Source organism: Octopus sinensis, linkage group LG1 (assembly GCF_006345805.1).
Source record: "Octopus sinensis linkage group LG1, ASM634580v1, whole genome shotgun sequence".
NCBI lineage: Eukaryota > Metazoa > Mollusca > Cephalopoda > Octopoda > Octopodidae > Octopus > Octopus sinensis.
Window position 1 is genome coordinate 80,296,045 of NC_042997.1, and position 22,160 is coordinate 80,318,204.

The 22,160-nt window shown below is 32.8% G+C and overlaps 1 protein-coding gene across 18 annotated transcripts in view; it reads right to left on the bottom strand.

Annotated features, from left to right (window-relative positions):
* LOC115209152 (polypeptide N-acetylgalactosaminyltransferase 1) overlaps nt 1-22,160 on the bottom strand; it is a 612,460-nt gene that overhangs the window by 115,414 nt on the left and 474,886 nt on the right. For all 18 annotated transcript variants that reach the window (XM_036502255.1, XM_036502216.1, XM_029777469.2 and 15 more), the window contains 2 exons: nt 18,806-18,971; nt 4,541-4,710 (listed from right to left, as the gene is read on the bottom strand). In XM_036502255.1, coding sequence (XP_036358148.1) covers nt 4,541-4,710; nt 18,806-18,971 — 336 coding nt within the window. The remainder of the gene's footprint in view (nt 1-4,540; nt 4,711-18,805; nt 18,972-22,160) is intronic.

Genomic DNA, 22,160 nt, shown 5'->3' on the forward strand with positions numbered 1-22,160 from the left:
GGACAGGTATGAGGGAAAGGGAACAAGAAAGTTAGAAATAGATGAGGATGGCAAAGAATTTGAAGCCATTGAAAGAAAGGTGAGTGGATTGCACAGGTAGACCAGACAGAGAGACAAGAGGAGGTCTTGAAGAAGCAGAGATATTGTGAGAAGAGGATAGTGAGAGAAAATGAAGTGGAGGGTGAGAAGCAGATGAGTGTAACAAGAACAATGAGAGAAAGAGAGGCTGGAGGATACCACAGAGGTAATAGGCAAGAATAAAGTATAAAAACAGAGAAAGCATCCCAAGAGGCTGTGGAGAGAGGATGATGAGAGAAAGGGATAGTGGGGGCAAGGAGTGAATACAGTGAGAGCGGTAAGAGAGAGAAAGGCTGGTGGGCTCCCTAGAGGTGATCCAGGAGCAAGCAAGACAACATTAAAGTGTGGGAGAGTGCCTTTGTCAGAGGGAAGTGAAGTGGTCTGCCCAGATGGTAGAGATGAGATAGGAGTGATGAGAGGATGCAATGAGTTAGTAAAAGTTATGAGTCATGGAGGAGTGAGAACACAAAGCGAAGTAGGATCAGTAAAGTAGGCTTGACAGGGAACAAACATGCTAACTCACAGGTATGTGCAAAAATATTACAGCTTCTAAAAACACTATCATTGTGTCAAGGAAGAGAATTTTGTTATATGAAGGTGGAGATGAAAAATGATGGGGAGGACAGTAAGTTAAGCTTGGTAAACAACACACACACCATGATTTTTAGTATTACCTTTGTGTCAAGGTAAGTTTTGCTATAGGTGGAAGGGTTTTCTGTAGAACTGCACATCACCAGTTAGCATAATCCTTTATCATCTCCATGGGATGCACTATCTTCAGGATAGCTTCTATCACTTTGTGTCCAAGTCTTATTTGGATTTTCTCTTCCATAGGTTGCTCTAACTTGCTGCAAATGCAACATTGGCCATACCAGCACAGCCTTCTCTCTTGACCATAACATACGATTCCATTTATAGCCAGTTGTTCCCTTACCTCATTTGTATTGTAGTGTTCATTCACACAAACACTGTACATCTAACAATGTTTCCTGACTTAATTTATAGTCTTTGCAAGCATTCTGCATTCAAAGCCTGCATTTCACTACCATGCTCACATACTTACATTGATACATACAAACATATATAAATGGTGTGTTGAAATGTTCTACCAATATTGGCTTGCTTCTAAGATTGCTATATAGGTATTTGAAATTTTTTTTTATTTGCACATGAGATCAATTGTATACATGCCACAAGATTATTACTGCTTATTTTACCAACACATGAAGGATGAAAAATAATTCAGTCTGCCATATTAACTGAAGGAAAGGAAGTATTGAGTTAAACACAATATAGTCTACTTCTTGAACATTAATGCTAACATTAATGATTTCTAACAATGTAACACAGATTTGGAGAAGTACCAGTACTCCACTGGTACTTCAACAGTTTGGGTTTAGATAATATATGATTGCAATGTAATAAATCCATTATCAAATACCAAATCTCAACTCATTAAAACATAAAACTACTACTTTTGCTTTTATTTGCAATATATTTTTAACCAAAAACTTGCAGCATTTCCCATTATGATAGGTTGCTGCAAGTGATTTTATAAGGGTAAAAAATGGCTTTCTCAAACTTCAATTTGATTTCAATAAAAACAAAAAAAATATAAAATAAATAACACTATTGTACTTATTCAATTTGGTAATATAATCTTGCTGTTTTCTTTCCTTATTTGTTCATAATGATGCTTTAAAATGTTGCTGTTGTTGTCCAATCTTCATTCAAAGTCTAAATGGACATATTTTACATTTACACAAGCAGGAGTAATCACATTTCAAGTGCCTTAGTATCTCATAATTTGCTGTATATCTGACACCCATTATACAAAGTATAAATTTTGAAAATAAATAGACGGCAACAACAATAAGAACAGCATTTTGGAAGAAAAGTAAACAAGTAGAACACTTCTAATTATTAATTTGACAATGGCTACATTTCTTAAAAATTACCAAGTTTCCTAAGCACATTTCAAGTAGGCAACAACTAAATACCAATCCAAGAGTTTCTATTAGCTCATTGATTTTTCTTAGTTTCAGTTCTTACTGTCCATGTGTAGATTCTTCATCTTTCATCTGATTCAGATCTGACAACCATCAAATACAAGAAAATAGTAATTCCCATCTAGTACACACCATTAAATCTCATCTTATGCAAATCATTACAATCATCTTTAGTGGTAACTTAGTGCATCAGATGGACCTTCTCCCTTGAACATGTAGCATATGATCATATCTATCTATATTTCTATATTTGCAACATTATAAAACATGGTTGACTCTGTAAGCTTATCTTTACTTAAAAATGGCTAACAATACTGTTTTATTTATTTATTCATTTATTTATTTATGTTTATTGAATACTTTAAAATTTCTGTGGCTTTGATCTCTAACTTGTTACATATTGTTTATACAACCACCTCCATGATTATATATCATACACACATATCACACACACACACAAAGAGATATTACATACATAGATGGGTACATAAACAGAAAAAGATAAAAAGAAAGTGTAGGGAAAATGAGAGAGACAAAGTGAAGGTAAGAAGTACACAGATTGGTGATAAGTTATAAGGAATCAGTAAGTAGTACATTGTTTGAAGACACCAGTTGAAATGTCAAGTTTAGAATTTATTTGTCTAAAGGAAAGTGTGTGTGTGTGTGTGTGTGTGTGTATGTGTGGAATCTGTGTGGTGCATAATAATGATAGACTGAAGGTGATTATTGAGTATTATGGATCTATGGAGAGTGCTGGGTCAATAAGGAACCAAAAAGTTATGTTATCACTGATATGGCATTGTGTCTATGACCAGCTGCTTGGTACACCAAATTATAAATAGGAACAATTTGAGTTTGTATATGGTAGTGAAAGTAAATTAAATGAATGCTTTGTTTGTTTCAAGAACTGAATTTAACTTCTCTTACAGTGGACAACAGCTTGGAGTTAGTCTCTAAGATAATTTCCTCTAGATACAGTATACAAAGACAAAGTCTTCATGCTCTTCAGACTTTGTTTCCCCCAAATATCAAATCAGTTGACAATGTCAACGTTATCGGACTTAAGAGAATCAGTGTTTGGTTATGTAAAACTATGGCCCTAATTCTAACTAATTAATTGCCTCTAATGCAGTCACAGCTTTTTACTCCGCTTACACTTAGATAAATCTATTACCCCTTTAGCATTTAAACAAACCATACATAGCCTTTATGTTCAAACTGGTTATGTAAAACTATGGCCCTAATTCTAACTAATTAATTGCCTCTAATGCAGTCACAGCTTTTTACTCCGCTTACACTTGGATAAATCTATTACCCCTTTAGCATTTAAACAAACCATACATAGCCCAAATATTCTACCTCCTTTATGTTCAAACTAGTCAGACCAAGCTTCTCACACCTATCCCACAATGTCAGTCTTAAAAATAATCACATCATCAAAATCTTAAAACTATGAGATAATGCATGATGAACTCAAAAGGATGTGAATAAATATGTATCACATTTGACCGAACCTTTTTCAGGTGGTCCACAAAAATTCAAAAGGAATATTTCATAAATTACCAAATATAAATTTACTTTTAATTGCATTATGCAGCACTATAGGACATATACCTTGTGTATCAATATATTAAAGAAACAAAGTACACTTGCAGTATAATGTAATGCCAATTTGAGATGCCCTTCAGTACAAGATAACACATGTATTTAGTGGTGTCAATACAATACAATGGATTATGGGAATTACCATTACTCAAATGCATAGAAACATAAAGAAACAAAAAGAGAAAAAAATTAAACAAGTTGATAAGGAAAATAACCTGCCTCTCTAATCAAATATCTATATAGAAAAGAAAATGATAAAATTTCTGGTTCAGTGTCACATTCAGTTATCAGCAATGATCTGCATTTTACTTTTGGTTAGACATTAATGAGAATAGACATTACGTATGATTTTGGAAAGCAATAGAAAGTTGTTTGTGTGTGTGTGTAGCATGAGGTAGTCATTGTTCAAGTAACTTAACTGAATTAAAAAAAGAATATATTTTAATGCCAGGAAGTAAAATATTAAAAAAAAAATATTACACAGTATTCTCAGGGCTTCAGATAATGTGTCGATAAACATTGTTCAGCTATCATGCAAAACCAAACAAATGATATTTTTTTCCCCCTAATGACATAATTATCAACAAATAATTTAGAAACACTAGCTATACATGAACATAAAATGATCTATACAATCATGATTTCCCTAGTCAGAAGAATATCTACGTCTGATTAAAGATGCGAAGTGAGAAAATAAAACTTTTAGCTAACACATATGTCAATTTTCAATTATTTTCCTTTTTATGTTATTTTTTCTATTTTTCTTTTTTTTTCTTATGAATTCTGATAATCATCTTGAGAAAAAAAAGTCATGGTGAAAAATAAGAGTGAATACAAATCAACTGTACCTCTTTCACTGGCATCATCTACCATGATAACTTCTTCCAGTAATTCTGGAGGAGATCTGTTGATGATACTATGTACAGTCCGTAGTAGTGTAGACCAAGCTTCATTATGAAACACTATAATTATACTTGTTTTTAGATATTTTTCTATGGTGTAAGTTTTTTTCTTGCACCTGGAAATCATAAGGAGTAAAAATTATAAACATTTTCAAGGTCATGTAACAAGCAAAATAAAACAGACAAAAACCATTAGAATATTTAAGAAAATACATACACTTCAGCAATTTATAATTCTTTGCAGTACACCTTAAAATAAATCAAAATGACTACTCTACAAAGTAGAGTATTTGTTTTGTACTCATTCAGCCTTGAGCTGTCTCCATAGATGACACTGAACTCCTGCAGGATCAGTCTGCTTAACTAAAAATGTTTCAACATTCAGTGGGGGTACTGCATAAATACCTGTTTCTGGTAGTAGAGATACAAACAAGACTTGAAAGTTGAGGGTAGGTGTTAGTCAAGAACATAAACCCCAGTACTTAACTAATATTCTATTTTATTGACCCCCAAAGAGATGAAAGACAAAAATTGACCTCAATGGGATTAGAACTCAGAATGTAAAGAGCCAGAAGAGATACTGTAAAGTACTTAGTCTGATATGCCAATGCTGCTGCTCATCTTCCACTGAATAGCTGTTGATCCACTACACAAATAATAGCAGATTCATTGAGTTATAATGTTACTGAGTTCAAATATTGGAGAAGTAGTCCATTAAATGTTTATAGGACTGATAATCATCTACTGTTGAATGCATTTAATTGAAGGATGAAGTTTACATTTGTAGTACATGATGAAGGATGACAGTTACACCTTCAGTACATATTGAAAAGTGAAAGTTGCACCTACAATGCATATGAAAATGTGGAGATGGCACTACATGTCACAATTGCATAAAATAAAACTGATTCAATACTAATTCTTAATTACTGTTGTTTTAGTGAGAGTAAAACCTTTATTAACCTTTTTTCCTGGGTTAGCATGGGTGGGAAATTTATTGCAAATTTGGATATTTTCATAGGATGATATGAGCAATTACTTTTCTCTTCCTATTAACTACACTGGTGTAAATGACATCACAACATCTATTAAAGCAGTTGAATGTGACTTAAAGATTTGGTATCAATGTCTAGCAAGTAGAGCCACAACATAGAAGGTCCTTCATTGATATTATATTGCTAGAAGATGTATAGGCAATAAATATGAGTAACTGCTTGAAAGTCAACAGATGAAATAGGATGAAATACCACTAAGTTATCAGATTGTAGTTTTGTTTGATGTATGGGTCGAATAAAGCATTCTATAATATCTACAGCAGCTTTCCTTTTGGGGTAAGCCAAAATCCAGATCTATGTAAGTGATGTGCAGAGGAAAACAACTTTCTCCATCAAGAATCTATGTGCCAACAAAGTCTGAAAAGCCATGTTGTGAAAAATGACAATAGACACCACATGGATAAATTCCATGAGTCCATGCAAGCAAACCATGCAAGGGAAAACTTAGGATAGAAGCTTTCTGCCAGAACTACATTTTGTGAACCAAATGTGTGCCATGGAAGGCAGATACATATACACAGGCTGCCGGATGCTAGGGACAAACAGGTGTTTATCAATAGAGAGAGCTGTAGAGATAGTAGAGAAAATAACAATGAGAGAGAATATGGAAGAGGGAAGACAGAAATGGAAAATAAAATTTGGGTTTATATTAGACTGTCATACTACAGTGAACAGATGTAAACCAGTTAACCCTTCAGCTTTTAAACTGGCCAAATCTGGCCCATATATTCTATCTGCTAGATATGGCCTCTTACACCTATGCTACAATGTCATTCTAAAACTAGACAAACACATCATTGATATCTTGAAGCTACAAGATCAAAGCATGATTAATTCAAAACAGTGTGAATAAATAAGCATTACATTTGACAGAGTAATATGAATGCTAAAGAGTAAAGAAAGTGTTGAAGGAAATTTGAGCTTCCTGTCAGAATAAGTTCTGGCTGTACTGCCATTAAACCAGAAATAAAACAGACACATGCCACCTTAGCTGATATCTAATCACATCAGAAAATAAATCACCAGACAGTAGCTAGTCAATATATTTAAAATCCAACATTATTTATATGTTAACTTACCAATTCAGAGAAATGTACATTGGGTCAACAAAATGGCCATTATACAAGAGAATACATAAACAAGTTCACTAAGTATTACCATCCAGTGCAGCATTTTAACACTTTATAACAGTTCAAAGATATATACAAACACGTCTTAGCTGGATGCACAGATGCTATAAACCTTCAAATTGTAGTGACTTTATTAGGAAAGGGAATTCCACTCATGTGATGTGGAACCGAATGGGAAACAACTTCTACAACTGTGAGGTAGAATTAGGTACATAGAAATACATAGTATCTCCGAAGAATAAAGATATGTAGTCATGCATCTCTGACCTCTAATTTACCAATCTACTGATGTTGGATGGGGGTGGGGATTTAGAGTGAAGGATTATGTAAACAAAAGAACTAAGATCTAGTAGTTAAGCAATAAATCTTAAACCAATCAATAGCTATTTGTAATGTTAATTTATTCTTGCTTTATCTTATGCAAATTTCTTATCAACCACACACAATAAACTCAATATGTGAATGTATGAGAGAGAAAGAGATATAGATAGATAGAGAGAGAGTATTCATGAATTCTCCAGGATCACAACAGTAGAAACCCTGTGTAACTTATAAACAAAACAATAATACACCTCCTACTTGATATACAGAGTACCTTAACTATGCTTTCTTCAGTTTCCAATGTTTGCTTTGGTATTGTTTCTATGACTGGGTGCTCTTCCTAAAGCCAACTAGTTTACTGAGTGCGTCTTTCAAGTGACAATCAATTGAGAGGTTACCAACTAACTCACAACACTAAGATCTCTTACAACTGAATGAGAGTATAGTAGTGAGGGAGGCAGTTTATGCTGGGTGTTGAGAGGTTAAAAATGTGAAAGAAGTGGCAAGAACAAGTAGATACATGGTTACTTTGCATTACATAGGCATAGGTAGGAGTGATTGAAGTACAGATGATGGGAAGATAAGATGGTGATGAAGTGTTAGAATGAGCCCACAAGAGACATGAAGAATAGAAGAGTGATGATAGAAGAATGGGATGGGTGGATAGAGGTTGCAGGAATGTATGGGGAGAGTGAGGGATGTTTAGAGGGTGAATGTAAGTGAATGCTGAACAACAATGAAAGAAGGTGGTCAATGATAAATGGGTTGGAGCTAAGGTGATGACTGGCAGTACAGAAAGTATAAAGAGCAACTGAATAGTAATAAAGTAGGCAGAGGAAAGATAAGAGAAAGAGTGATGCCTGGGTGGTAAGATTGTGAGAGTGAGAGACAGTGTGTAAGGAGAGTGAAAGACATTATAGTGATAGGAGTGTATCAATGGTAAGTGGCTCATGGAATAGGAAGTAATAGGTAGCACAGAAAAGAAATCAATGTAAAATTTGAGTGAAGAGGGACAACATAAAGAATAAAGGATGAATGACAAAGAAAGTAGTTCCAGGCAGTGGGAGAGATAACTGGTTGTATAGAAAAGAGTGATGAAATATGTAAGTATGTTCTTATTTAATTACAACAGCAGAATACTAAAGTAGTCTGGTAAGTGATAAAGGGATCAGTGACAGAGATGAGAGAGTGGTAGGGAAAAGATTGATGGAGAAAAAAATAGAGTGAGGGGTCACAGTTGTGTATATATACAGAATGCTTTTGGAACCTTAGTTTTGCTCTGAAGGGTGGGTCTCCTTGAACACTGCATATTGCCAACCATCTCAGTCCTGTGATCAGCCTTTACTATTGCTTCCCATGCCTTTTTGAATCTCACTCTTCCACAAGCTCCATCAACATTGAGTGGCACTTCTTTATGCAGATGACCTCATCCATATGGATCATGCATCCATACCAGTGCAGTATTCTATCTTAAGTCCAGTTTTTCTCTCAACATATTACTTTGTCATTCCTGCACATCCATCAGAGCATGCTCACTTCATTTTCTTTCCAGTATTGTGTATTCAAAGTGTGCAGGCCTTGAATGCAGACGACTTATGAAAACTTCTGCATTCTGTTCAAATTTCTCTGTAGGTTGAAAGACTGATGGAAAGCTTAACTGATTTTCAACCATTAGTAAGGTCTCATCAGAGATCTAATCCTGACAAACAAGTAGCCAGTCCATCTATATACACATCAAATCTAGTAGCTTCAGAGAACTGGAGTAACTAATTTGCATACTATAAGCTCATTCTGTTCCAAAGACCTAGTCTTATATATATCACCTTGACTTCACAACCACCTAACCTGAACATTGCTATATTTACTTGGACATATTTATATTGTTTTACTATCGAAGTATGGGAAGCTGAAAAAATATTTCATATTTTATGGTAGGCAGGCAGGGTTACCAAGTATGCAAAGAGTTAAGGAATGGAGTAGATAATATCTGGGCTACATATGTTTCATAGCGAGTGGAACCTCGGAAGTAGTAAATATCTAAGTAAGGGGTATACCGCAGGCTACTCTTCAGGCCAAGGGTATCTTGATTAAATGAAGTATATATACATATATAATGTGAGTAGTCATATGGCTCCTCCACAGAGCAAGAAACTTGTTTGCTCTGGTCCCTTCTCTCATACTTTGATCCCTCATCTCCTAGCATAAAACTCAACTACCTTAGGGTTTGTATTCTTGTAAGCTGCATGATGACCTCACTAGTGCTGGTGGCATGAAGATGTTTCTTGTTATATAGGAGATATATGACTGATGGAGATAAGAGGATGCTAGTGTTCACAGAATATCAAGATGGTGTGTATAAGAGAAGAAGGTTAGTAGATCACAGGAGGGGATGAGAGAGTGGATACTTTCATAAGAGTGTGAGGAGGAAGTGTGGAGGTGAGTGTAGTGAGTGAAGAATGAGGGTGGGAGGTGCAGATGATGAGAAATATCAATATGCAGAGGAGTGAGGTGGGAGATATGAGTGACTTAGGAAGAATAGAAGTGAAAGTAGTAGAATGATGTGCAAGGTATAGGAGCTGTGGAGAGAGGAAGAGATAGGGATACATAAGGGGCTATAGTAGGTGGGTTGTGATAGTAGATATAGGAAGGCATTGAGAAAGATAAGAGGTGTTTAGAATGGCGTTTAGCAGAGGGGAAAAAAGGAGGTGCTAGAATGCACAGAAAGGAAGTGATTAGTTGAAATAGTGAGGGCAAGGATGATAAGGAATGGAAGTAGTTTGGGAGGATGGGACTGTTTGGGAAGGTATGGGATGTATTATGTGTGGTATTGCTTGCAGGTGAGTACAGCAGCCATAGATTGGGGGGGGGGTGCTTGACACGGCTTCACATACAAGCCTATGTGAGTGGTTTTAGGATATCATTTTTGCTATAACGGGTAGGTTCACACATATACATGCAAACTTTCACACATGTATAAATATGATAGGCTTCCAAATAGTTTCCATCTACTAATTTCATTCACAAGGCATTGGCAGGCTGAAGCTATAGTAGAATTTGTTCAATGTAGCACCACATAGTGGGATAGAACCTGAAGCCATTTGGTTATGAAATGAAGTCCCTCTCTATTCAGGCATATCTGCACCTTTATCCTTCAATAAGATATGTCTTTTGCAGGGTGACATACATAAAAAGTAACTTACCACATATGAAAACATGGTTCGATTAGTAAAGTACAAAAATACACTGAAGAACTTGGGAAGTAACATTTGATATAAAGCCAGCATTAATTATGTTATCAACCCAAATAATTAAGAACACATTTAATGGATAGAGCAGATCTTTTAAGCATTGGCAAGAAAAAGAATTATTAAAGGAAAATTACTCTCATAGATATTCCAGAGTGAGTTATCTCTCTCTCTCTCTGTATAAATGAGTATACACACAGACACACACACAAACACATAATGAAAAGAGGAGTTAATGTAAATGAGTAGAACTGTTATAAAATATATCAGCAACTCCTGTGGTTAATTTCTCAGAATATTTGATCTCCAACATGAAACATACAACAAATATTGATTAGTACTGTCAGAGAGGTTCACTCATGGTCATTATATATACTTGAAGCTATCATTATAAATCTCATATGCACCTTTGACGAATATCAACTCCTTAAAGCTATCCCTAAAATTTAGGGAGAGTCTAATAGTTTTATAGTATTGTCTTCACACAGAAGACAAATCATCTACAAGTGTTGCAGTAAAGGAATAGATAAGAATATCTAACTTATACACATTGAATAGATTTTTATTTCATTTGTCATCAACAAACTTACTAACTACAAGATCATCCCTAAATCTCTAAGCCATAAATTACAGCATTAAAAACTGAGCTATCACAGTGTTGATGAAAACTTAACTATTATATTTTCCTGTTCAATAAGAAATAAGATAGGAATGCATTTTGGAGAAGACACAAGAATGCTAGCACATAATGGGGCTAAGATGCCATATTGATCAAGAAGCCATAGTGCAAATAGTATGTAAACATTAGTTGCAATCATAAGACCAACATAGATACACTGTTGTAACTTCTGATAATTATATTCTGATATGATGTCATGTTCTATAGGAAGGTTGTTAAACTATTCTCAAGTACAATGAGCTGTAAACTTGTAGAAGAAGGCAGAGAAACTCCTCTGGCTAAAAATAATAAACCCTTTGCATTTGCATCTCTAAATATTATAAAACAAGCTGCTAAAATAAAATATATTGATCTACATCTCTCAACAACAACATTATAGCTATCTGTCTAGCACTCATTATATATTAAACAATTGTCATAAAAAGGAAATCATAGCTAAAGTTTTACAGGGTGGTTGTTGACTCATAAACCTTAATAGGAACAAAAGTATGGATTAAATCAATATCAGCTCCAAGAAGACCCTATGGTATGAGGGTGAGTTGAAAAGTTCATATGTTGATTATGGAGGAGTGATGCTACAATGGTGAAATCTTACATGCATTAATTTCAACTCTTCTTATTAATAACTGCATTGTTTCTTTCCAGGTAAACTGACATCTTACTTTTCAAAGAAGACTTCAAAAGTAATTAGTAGTGGCTTCTCTTGAAAATGGACAAAATCTGTCATCATGGTGTTATCAAGTACCTGCACGAAAATGGGTTTAACCAGCAAGGACATTCATGGTGATATGGTTACTACATTAGGGGATGATGCTCCAGTGTTATCAACAATGCAAAAGTGGGCAGCTGAATTTAGAATTCTGTACAATAATCTTGACATGGCAGGTTTCTGCTTGGTAGGTGTCATGTCTTCTGACATCTAATCAAAAGTGCACCGGATTGATCACACAATGGGAAAATCTGACATTGTTTGAGGCATATCCAGCTGGTTTCCTTGAATGTTTCCTAATCCAGGATGAGTGTTGGGTTCTTCACTTTGAGCCAGAGACAAAGAGACAATCCATGCACTGGAAATACTTCTCCTCACCTGTTCCAAAGAGCATCTACAGAGAAGATGATGGCTTCAGTTTTTTGAGATGCAAAGGGAATTGTGTTTATTGACTATCTTCAAAAGGTTCACACCATCAATGGAGAGTACTATGCCAAATTGCTGAGGCAGTTACAAAAGGCTATTAAGACCAAATGCCCAGGAAAACTGACAAAAGGAGTATTGTTTCATTAAGGAAAATGCTCTAGCAACCAAGTCCTTGCTTTCAATGGCTACTGTGTGTGATTGTGACTTTGAACTGGTTGATCACCCTTCCTATTCTTGTGATTTGGCTATTATCTGTTCTCCAACATGAAAATACATTTGGCTGGGAACTAGTATCGCAGTGATAATGTTGTCATATCTGGTGTTGATGACTTTTGGGACCAACAGGATGAAAGCCAGTTCACCAATAGGATCAAAGCACTGCAACACTGATGGAAGAAGTGTGTGGACTGCAAGAAGAACTATGTTGAAAAGTATACCTCATTTGGTCACATTCCATGAGAGTATCTAGGTCAGCTTATGAACTTTTCAACTGACCCTTGGATTAATTGAATGCTTACGTTTGAAGCATATAAGGTTATAAAAAAAATCTGATGAAACAATTTACAATCTGATACTCTTAAGTGTTTAACATTCAAGGGTTTATGGTTTGACATGAAGATGTGAATTTCAGAGAGTGTTTATCTTGCACAACATTACATGTGCTGTCGTGGATTGCAATACTTAACTGGTAAATAGACAAAAACAATACAATTATTTTCTATCTGTAACTGACTGATGTAGCTTAAAGCTACATGGATTCAGCAAGATTCATTATTTAGAAAGGCTTTAGATATTAACTTTGTGGTAAGTGTTTTCACATTCAAATAACTATGGTAATACAAAAACCAAAATGCACCTGTGGAACCACCTTATTACAATAATGATTATGCTTTGACATGTACACATGATTGAAAAAAAAAAAAAAAGCCTCTCCTATTATCTACCCTAGCTAATTAAGTAAAAATATAAAGATATCAATTAGTAATAATTGCAAGAACAAAACAGAACTCTATCAACATGCCTAACCCAGGAACTGAATCTGGGTTAGAGTTCCTTTAGTTGTTTCATAACTAATATATACATATATATATGCAAACTTAGGTTAGTTAAAATATGCTTGTGACATATTGCAGCTAGTAAAGGCAAATTCACTGCAGTTAAGAAAGACAAAAAATTCTCTCTTATCTGCTGAAAGTGGGTGTATTCCCTGTCATTTAAGTGTGAATTTTCAAACAAAATACATTAAATAAGAGGTAGAGAGGAAACTAATTTCAAATTAAGAAGTACTTAATCTTTTATTATATTTCTAAACCCTTATGTATTTCAATTAAATTCTAAAATAATTGTGAATTTAGATTGGTTTCATAAAACAATTCTAACTTTTATATTTATCAACTTATTTATGTGATTTTTGGAACATGATTGCACAAAAGGTTCTTAACCAGATCTGTTTCATTATTTCTGCCTTAAAGTAAATCTAATTACAGGTAAATACAAGTAAATTCAACAAAATATAAAATTATTTAAATTTTGTTTAAACATCAGGATAGAAAATGAGTTATTAGCTAATATTCAGTGAGTATACAAAATTTTAATAGAGAAATTACTGGATTACTTATCAGTTGAACTTAATTGTACATAAAGGTAAAACTGAATGAAATACTAGAATTACTCTTTGAAGAAAACTAGGAATGAAATACATGCCATCAGTTAAATGAAATAAACTCACACATGTATATAAATCCATAGAAACACATATAATAAAGATGATTCACAATCAAAATTAATTGTGCTTTGTCATGCATTTTTAAGGTAAATTAAAATTAAAGTTAAATAAAAAATAAAAACGAGGTAAATTTAAAAAAAAAAAAATTTCGAAATCAAATTTACACACACGCATACACACACCCACAGTATTCTTAAAAATGCTTGGATTTCTAACTTTCTTCAAAGTATGTGAGAAACCTCAAAATATCTTTTTTCTCTCTTTGTTTACGTTCTGTGTAACAATTAATTTTTGTAGTAATTGCTTCAAAGGAGAAAATAAAAGAAATAGTCAAATAGTTTCATTTCCAAGAAAAGATTGTGGCTAGGTCTAATATCTTCCTAAAAAATTACTAAAAAAAACCCAGTTTTTAAATGCTTACTATATTCAGATACAAATTCATTTTCCTTTTTTATTCACTATCAGAACTGAAGTCTGAATTGTTTCACTTTAGGTAAAAAGAAATTCCTGATTCATAATCACAGACATGGTTTTTATGTTTGCCATAGATTTTCTTAGATTTTTCTGTCTTCTTTTGAAAATACTTTGAACTCAAAATTCAGTGCTTGGCAACATGAAACTGGTATCCATTTTTCATCCATAGTGAAAAAAAACTCTCCAAAAATTCGCAACATTCAGATATCATGTACAATTAATAGTGCATAGTGCAACTCAATTGTTTACGTAGTGAAACCATGTGTTTGCACAAATGTACTAAGATTTCCACTGAAATTCTCATTTAAATAACAAATAGGTCATTTCAGACAGTTTTGGTAATAATAATGACGATTTTTTCGGGAGGCTACAGCTTGGTTAGTAACCAAGACATTAAAAGTATAATAGGTCTGCTTTGTCTTTATACAATTTTACACCTTTCCGCTGCAGGTCTTTTTTTTTCCCACCTGAAATCTATTCGGTCATGCCATAAATAATGTGTTTTTTTTTTTATACTCCTTTCATTTTTCAAAATTAAGATAAACAAAGTTCTTTTTTAATCTAAAATATGCTCTCCATTTTCTACAATGCTCTTCCATCTATCTGGTAGACTTGTAAGATTCCTCTTCCAAAATTCACTTGTTCGTGACAAAAAATATTCCTCCAGTACTGTTTTCACCTTGTCTGCAGAATACATATTTTTTCTGTCCAAATGATTTTGAAGATTGCAGAATAAATGATAATCTGACAGGGCAATGTCTGGTGAATATAGTGGGTGGGGTATCATTTCCCATTCAAGCTGCTCCAGCTTTTGAAATGTCATTCTCACTGTATGTGGGTGAGCATTATCTTGATATAAGAACACTTTTCGCCTCCAAAGTTGATCATTTTCCGATGGTACTTAGGTGTCTATGAAATAGTTGAATGACCAAATCCAAACTTCTCTGCTAGTTCCTCAACAGTTATGATGGGATTTTGTTCCACCAGGGTTTGCGGGATATCCTCACAGTCCTACAGATGAGGCTCATCTTCTAGGCTGTAGTTTCTGGCTTGGAATTTCTCCAACCACCATTGACACAGGCTTACGCATATTGTCCGATCCCCATATACTGCATTAATATTCCTCGCACTTTCTGTTGTGTTGCTGCCTTTATTGAACTCATAGAGCAAAATATGCCGAATATGCTCTTTTGTCACTTCCATTATAGCTTTGAAATAATAACTGTTAAAATTGAACTGCAGTCTTCAAAACTTGCACTAAGTACAAGGTAAAATTACTACCTGCTTTTATAGCAAGTTGATGTAGGTAGTTTATCTTGTCCCCCTCCAACTTTTAGTTCATGCAATTGAAAAAAACCACATTATTTATGAGATGACCCAATATCATTGTATAAATAAATGATAAACAGATATATTGTAATACAATATCCTTATTAACACCAAACACATTCACCATGTCAGGTCTGATAAACACACCCAACAAGTGAAATGTAGTTCAACCTACTGAAGTTAGATGCACACTTCTCATTAATCACACATTTAAATGTCATACTGAACAATATAGTTCCTGCAATACAAATAATGGGATTGTCACAAAGAGAATACTTTTTTCATAGCTTTTTGATTACAACTACTCTGGGACATGATAAGATCACGGTTTCCTTTGGGTCAATGAGACAAGGCTTTTATGCAGGCATGCAACCTGTTAAATATAGCAGCTACTAGATTTCCCTCAAATCATACAGGGTAGGGGCAGAGAGGATGGACGTTTTTGAAATGAATATTAATTAGCTCCAAGGGGAGGGAGATAATACAACAGTTACCATTCGGTCTGTGGTGTTTTACTATTTTTTTTCCCTTGAAGTGAAGCCATGGCATTGTGGATGATAGAGCATTGTGTGTTTGCCTATGACAGTTACATGGAGAATAACAAGTCTGTCACAGAAGTTCAGCATGAGTTTCAGCACTACTTCAGCATTCACCGAAATCAGGATGTTCCCACCTGTAACACAATCTTACGATGGGTGAATGCACTTTGTACACAAGGTACACCAATGAATAGGAAACTGGTGGAGGTGTCGCAAACAGTATGGACCCTGGAAATGTAGAACGCATGGGACAAGTTTTGATATGGAGCCTGAATTACTCTGCTTGGGGGCATTCCACTAAACATTGCATTGGTAATCGATCGATAAGGCATATTTTACATGAAGATCTGCATTTCCACCCATACAAATTGGTCATTGGGCAACAATTGAAACCATGGGACTATGCACAACAGCTTAATTTTGTATGTCAGACGGAAGCAATTTTTGAGGCAAAGGACAACTTCATCTTGTTAATGAGTGATGAAGCTCATTTTCATCTCAGTGGCATGTGAATCAATAGAATTGTCTTTATTAGGCTCTTGAAAATCCAAGAGAACTGCATGAAAGACCACAGCACAGTCCAAAAGTGATGGTCTGGTGTGTTGTTGAAAAAGCTATCATCATTGGTCCTTATATTTTTGAAGAGAATAATGGAAATGCTGTTCCTGTGACCTCTGAGCATTACATCTAGATGATAAACAATTTCTTTGTGCCTGAATTACAATGAAAACATGCCTATTTGATGTGTGTGTTTTCAGCATTCTTAGCCCTCTCTTTCGTGACCACCACATTTCCAGGCTTGCTGACATGACTTGGCTCCCTTAGTCCTCTGATTTGTCTATGTGCAATCATTTCTTGTGGGGAAACCTCAAGGCACTTGTGTATGCACACAAGCCTTGTACATTGGATAATTTGAAGGAAGCTATTCACATGGAAATTGCCCAAATTGACAGAGTAATGCTGGAGAGAGTGGAGGCTAACTTCCAAGAATACCTTTAGAAATGCATCGATGAAAACAGACACCACATGATGGATGTTATTTTTCATGCTTAATTTTGACAAATGCTAATTCAATACAAACACATTGATGTCAATAAAATTTGTTTGCAGCTAAAATTAATGATTTTGTAAATTTTTCAAGAATGTCCATCCTCTCTGCCCCACCCTGTACCATTATAAATTAGAAAAGGAAACAGGCTATGTACTCATATATATATATATGGATTTAAGATATATTGGTGTATTGAATGAAATCAAATGTTGGCACATGTCATACCTTTTGTGTCATAAATGTAGATTTCTCTAGGCACAGGCATGGCTGTGTGGTAAGAAGTTTCTTTCCCAACCACATGATTCAAAGTTCAGTATCACAGCATGGTACCTTGGGCAAGTGTTTTCTACTATATATAGCCCTGTGAATGGATTTGTAGACGAAAATAGAGAGAAGCCCATTGTATATAGACGTGTGTGTGTGTCATTGTCTGTCTCTCACCAATGCTTGACAACCAGAGGTGGGCTGTTTATGTCCCCGTAACTTTGTACTTTGGCAAAAAGGATTGAAAGAATAAGTACTGGGGCTGATATGTGTGACTAAACTGTTCAAGGTGGTGCCCCAGCATTGTTGCAGCTTAATGACTGAAACAAGTAAAAGTAAAAAGACAGCTACATAGCACTCTCTAAGAACCAAGGTTATGTATAAGTACCAGTTACACACTAGGGTTGATGTAATCAACTTGATCCCTTTGTCTGTCCTTGTTTGTCTCCTCTATGTTTAGCCCCCAGTGGGCAATAAGAAATAAATAATAGAGAAGACATATATGGATGAGCAGTAGTCAACACCCATGTATATTTGTGACACAGTATTTTCTTCACTATCAATGATAATGCTGTCAGTTTCTTTCTTGTACCATTAACAAAATAACACATCATCTGAGATTAAATGCTTACCAATGTGAAATGTTTCTGTCATCTAACCTCAATTTTGCACTTCATGGAAATCAGTCAAACCAGCAGAATGGAATTTAAAATTCCTAATTTTGAATAGATACTGTGACTTTATTTTACATGGAAACCCACAAACCAAAGTAACTACTGAAAAATCATTCGGCCAACTCACTTGAAACTGCCACTGGTTCTATAATACATTTGTTTCAAACATTAGCTTAATAAGGACAAACCTATTTAACTAAATTCTTCATTATTTTCATAATTAACAGAAGCAAAGGCAGCATATTTCAAAAGAAAAATGGTAACAAAAAGCATTCAAGGGCTCAGATTAATCCAACTGCTGCTCTATGATTTGCACATGGTTCCTTAATTTAGAGGGAATGTTTTGAACTTCCATAAATATTTCTTTTAATCAGAAATTTGTTTGGTAAATGCGGATCTGATGTTAAACAATAACTCTACGAACAACACTCTTAATTAACTTAAAAGAATGCTCCCCATTAACTTCAGAACAAAAAAATCATTTCAGGTGCTCAGATCTTTTTAAGAAAATGTTTGGAATTGATCAATCACACATTCCCCTAGCATTAGACAGCTGCATTAAATAAGTCTGAACAGGAAAATTACTTACCCGTCCATGCGGTAGTCAGGAAGGGATCTATTTAATGATATCATGTCACTAGCCACTAAATTGAATTGATTAATTTTAAATTTTTCTTTAGACTCTTGCTGCCTGTATGCTGGTACAATGACTGGTTTTCCATACTCCCCAGGACCTACTGGATGTGGTATCAAAACTGAAATGAAATGCAAATAATTTAATTAGAATAAAAACAGTAAGATGAATTTAAAAAGGTACTGATAAGTTGGAAATAATCATTGGCTTCAGTGATGCAGAACTACTGTAACTTACACACCACACTAGTGGTAGTAGATAATCAATAATACAGTAGTATAATTTTATGTCATCCAAACCTACCTTAGTCAATCAATAGACTATCTTACTATCATATCAAGGTGTCAATTTAACTTCCAATTTATCAAAAACAAAAAGATTGATAATTAGGTTTGTTACAAATACATCAGCTTTGAGGGATTCTAAAATAAGAAAGGTTTCCAATTCTGAAGAATCAACTCTCCCAAGCACAGAGTAACAATCACCCACATTAACAGGGATCATAAAAAGTTTCATTTCCATAAGAATACAGTAAATGAAACAGTATGACTCCCATATTGTAGTTATTATAAGTGGAAGGTTCTCAGGGTCAAGATTACATTGGTAAGTTTTACAAAGCAATGCACTGCCCCCACAAAATTGAAGTTAATCTTAAGTTAATCACTATGTCAACCTTCCCTTACATACACTGAACAGCAAAAGAAGTGCGATATTTTCAAACATCATTTTTATAAGGTAAATTCTGAAAATTAATTTTGGTGATGTAAGTGTAAATATTCCAAGACATGTACCCAAGCTATATGCACCGCACTTACAGAAACACACTCTTAGTACATCTAATGTAACTTGATATAGTGATATGCACAATCTATAGTAACATTATATGCACAATATATAGTAACGTTAAATAATTTTGCATATGTAGAAAATTTTTTATCTTTATGTACTATTTATTTATAATAATAATATGTACTTTATTTATTCAATTAATGAGCGAAGTATTTGATCTAAATATAAATTACTTTACTTATATAATAAGTTTAATTTATTAGTTAGTATTTGTTTTGAATATTAATTTGATATATAATATATATTTGTTATAAATGACAGTCTAGTTTATGGTTTGCAGTAATTTTTTTTTTATATATTAGTCAACATGACTTTGTATTATATATTTCGAATTAGATTTATTTAGATGTTTATTTAATTAATTAATACAATCTATTAATGAATATTAATTACATTATAGTTTTTAAATTAACTTAAGTTTATTGAATTAGTGGTTATAATATTGATACTGATTGAATTAGTACTGAGTTTATATAGAATGGGTCTAAAAGTTGATTTGTTTGAATAAAGGTTGGGCTCCAGCGTAACCATATTTATACATATGAAACAAATAAATTTGTATAAGAGTATTAGAGAATATACAGTAAATTGTAGTTGTATAAATTAATTTTACTATATGGTGATTTGAGTATATTTTATAATAGTTAATTCTAAATTTTTGTTTTCTAGTGAATGATATTCTAGTGTATAGTGATTTTATTCTCTTTTTCTGTTAAAGCTAAAATATATTTGTAGTTTTCATTGATAAAATGTATATTTCCATCTGTTTGTTTTATTTCTTTAAGTAATGTAATTCACGAGTAATTTATAAATGCTAAATAAGATGTTTTTCGTTTTGAAATATTTTAGTTAATAATACGCCTTTTAGAGAGATAAGTAGACTCTTTTATTTAAGAGTTAATGTTAATTTAGATATGTACATTTATTTAATTATTATTATTATTTTATAATTATTATATCTGAACATAAATTTTAAAATATTAGTTAGTCACTTTGGGATCTAGATCGTAAAAATGTTTTAATTTAACTAAAAGTTTCTTATTATATTTCCAGTACTATTACATTTAATAATAATAGTAATAATAAAAATTTTATAAAGATAAGTTATATGTTTTTACTTTGGAATTTTTCAATTCTTATTTTTTATTTCATAAATATTTTTGAAAGATATCTATAATATTTATGTAAGTAATAATGGACTAATTTATTTATTGTTTATATGTTTATTGATAGAAAAAATATAGATTTTTAATTACTATATTTGTTGATTATAATTTAGATACTTACTTTTATGTATTTATTATTTTATAATTATTATAGGCGAACTAAAATCTAAAAATATTAAGAATAATTGTTTTGTAAAATAGTTTGGTAATTAAATATTAGAGTATAACTAAGTTAAAGATATTCTATAGTTTATTAATGTTTTTTAATAAGCTAAATTATATCTTTACAGATAAATACATTTTTCTATCTATTTACTCTATTTTTTTACCTTAAATATTTAACATAATAAATGTATTGTAGGAAACTGATCCTAATGTTTTAAGTTTCAAATTTAGTTAATGGAGGTTTTTCTATAAGAAAAATCATTATTTAATTTTTTTAAATAAATATTGTTTAACTCTATTTGCTTATCTATGTAACTATTATTGTTAACCTGAAGAGTGACTATAATTTTAAATTGAATTGATTTTTGATTAAATTTAAATTTAATTGTAATTCGAATTTAATTATTGTCATGAAATGTACGTAGTTTTTTTAAACTTATTATATATTGATTATTCATTTTTATACTTTTTGTGATCTAGTTATATGTTTTATAAAAATATTTTATATTTTATTTATGATTTGGTTTATGTCTATCATTTTTGAATTGCATAATAGTGGTTTTTTTCTCTAATTTACATATTATATTTTTATATTGTGAAATTTGATTTAATACTAAATTGAATTTTTCCCTGTAAGTTTGGAGTTATACTCCCTAATATTATTATTATTATATATGAATATATATATATATATATATATATATATATACGAATATACATATATATATGTATATATAACTTACCTTTATATATATATATATACCTATATATATTCATATATATATATATATATATATATATATATATATATATATATACACATATACAAATTGAGATAGGGGTTGTAAATGCAACCCTCCATGGGATAACATATATCCAATATACTGCTAGTGAAGTACCCAACAAAGTTAATACATAAATGTTAAGGATTGCGATGCAATCAATTCATTTACTGTATTATATGGGCAAAGGTAAAATGATTTACCACAAATTACTAATACAAGATAAGAAAATGGAGAAATACATCTAAATCAAATATCAATTATCAGATAATACTCAATCACATACTTTATTAAACCACCACATAAGAGACTGTAGGGTTAAACATAAAAAAGCAGAACAAATCAGTG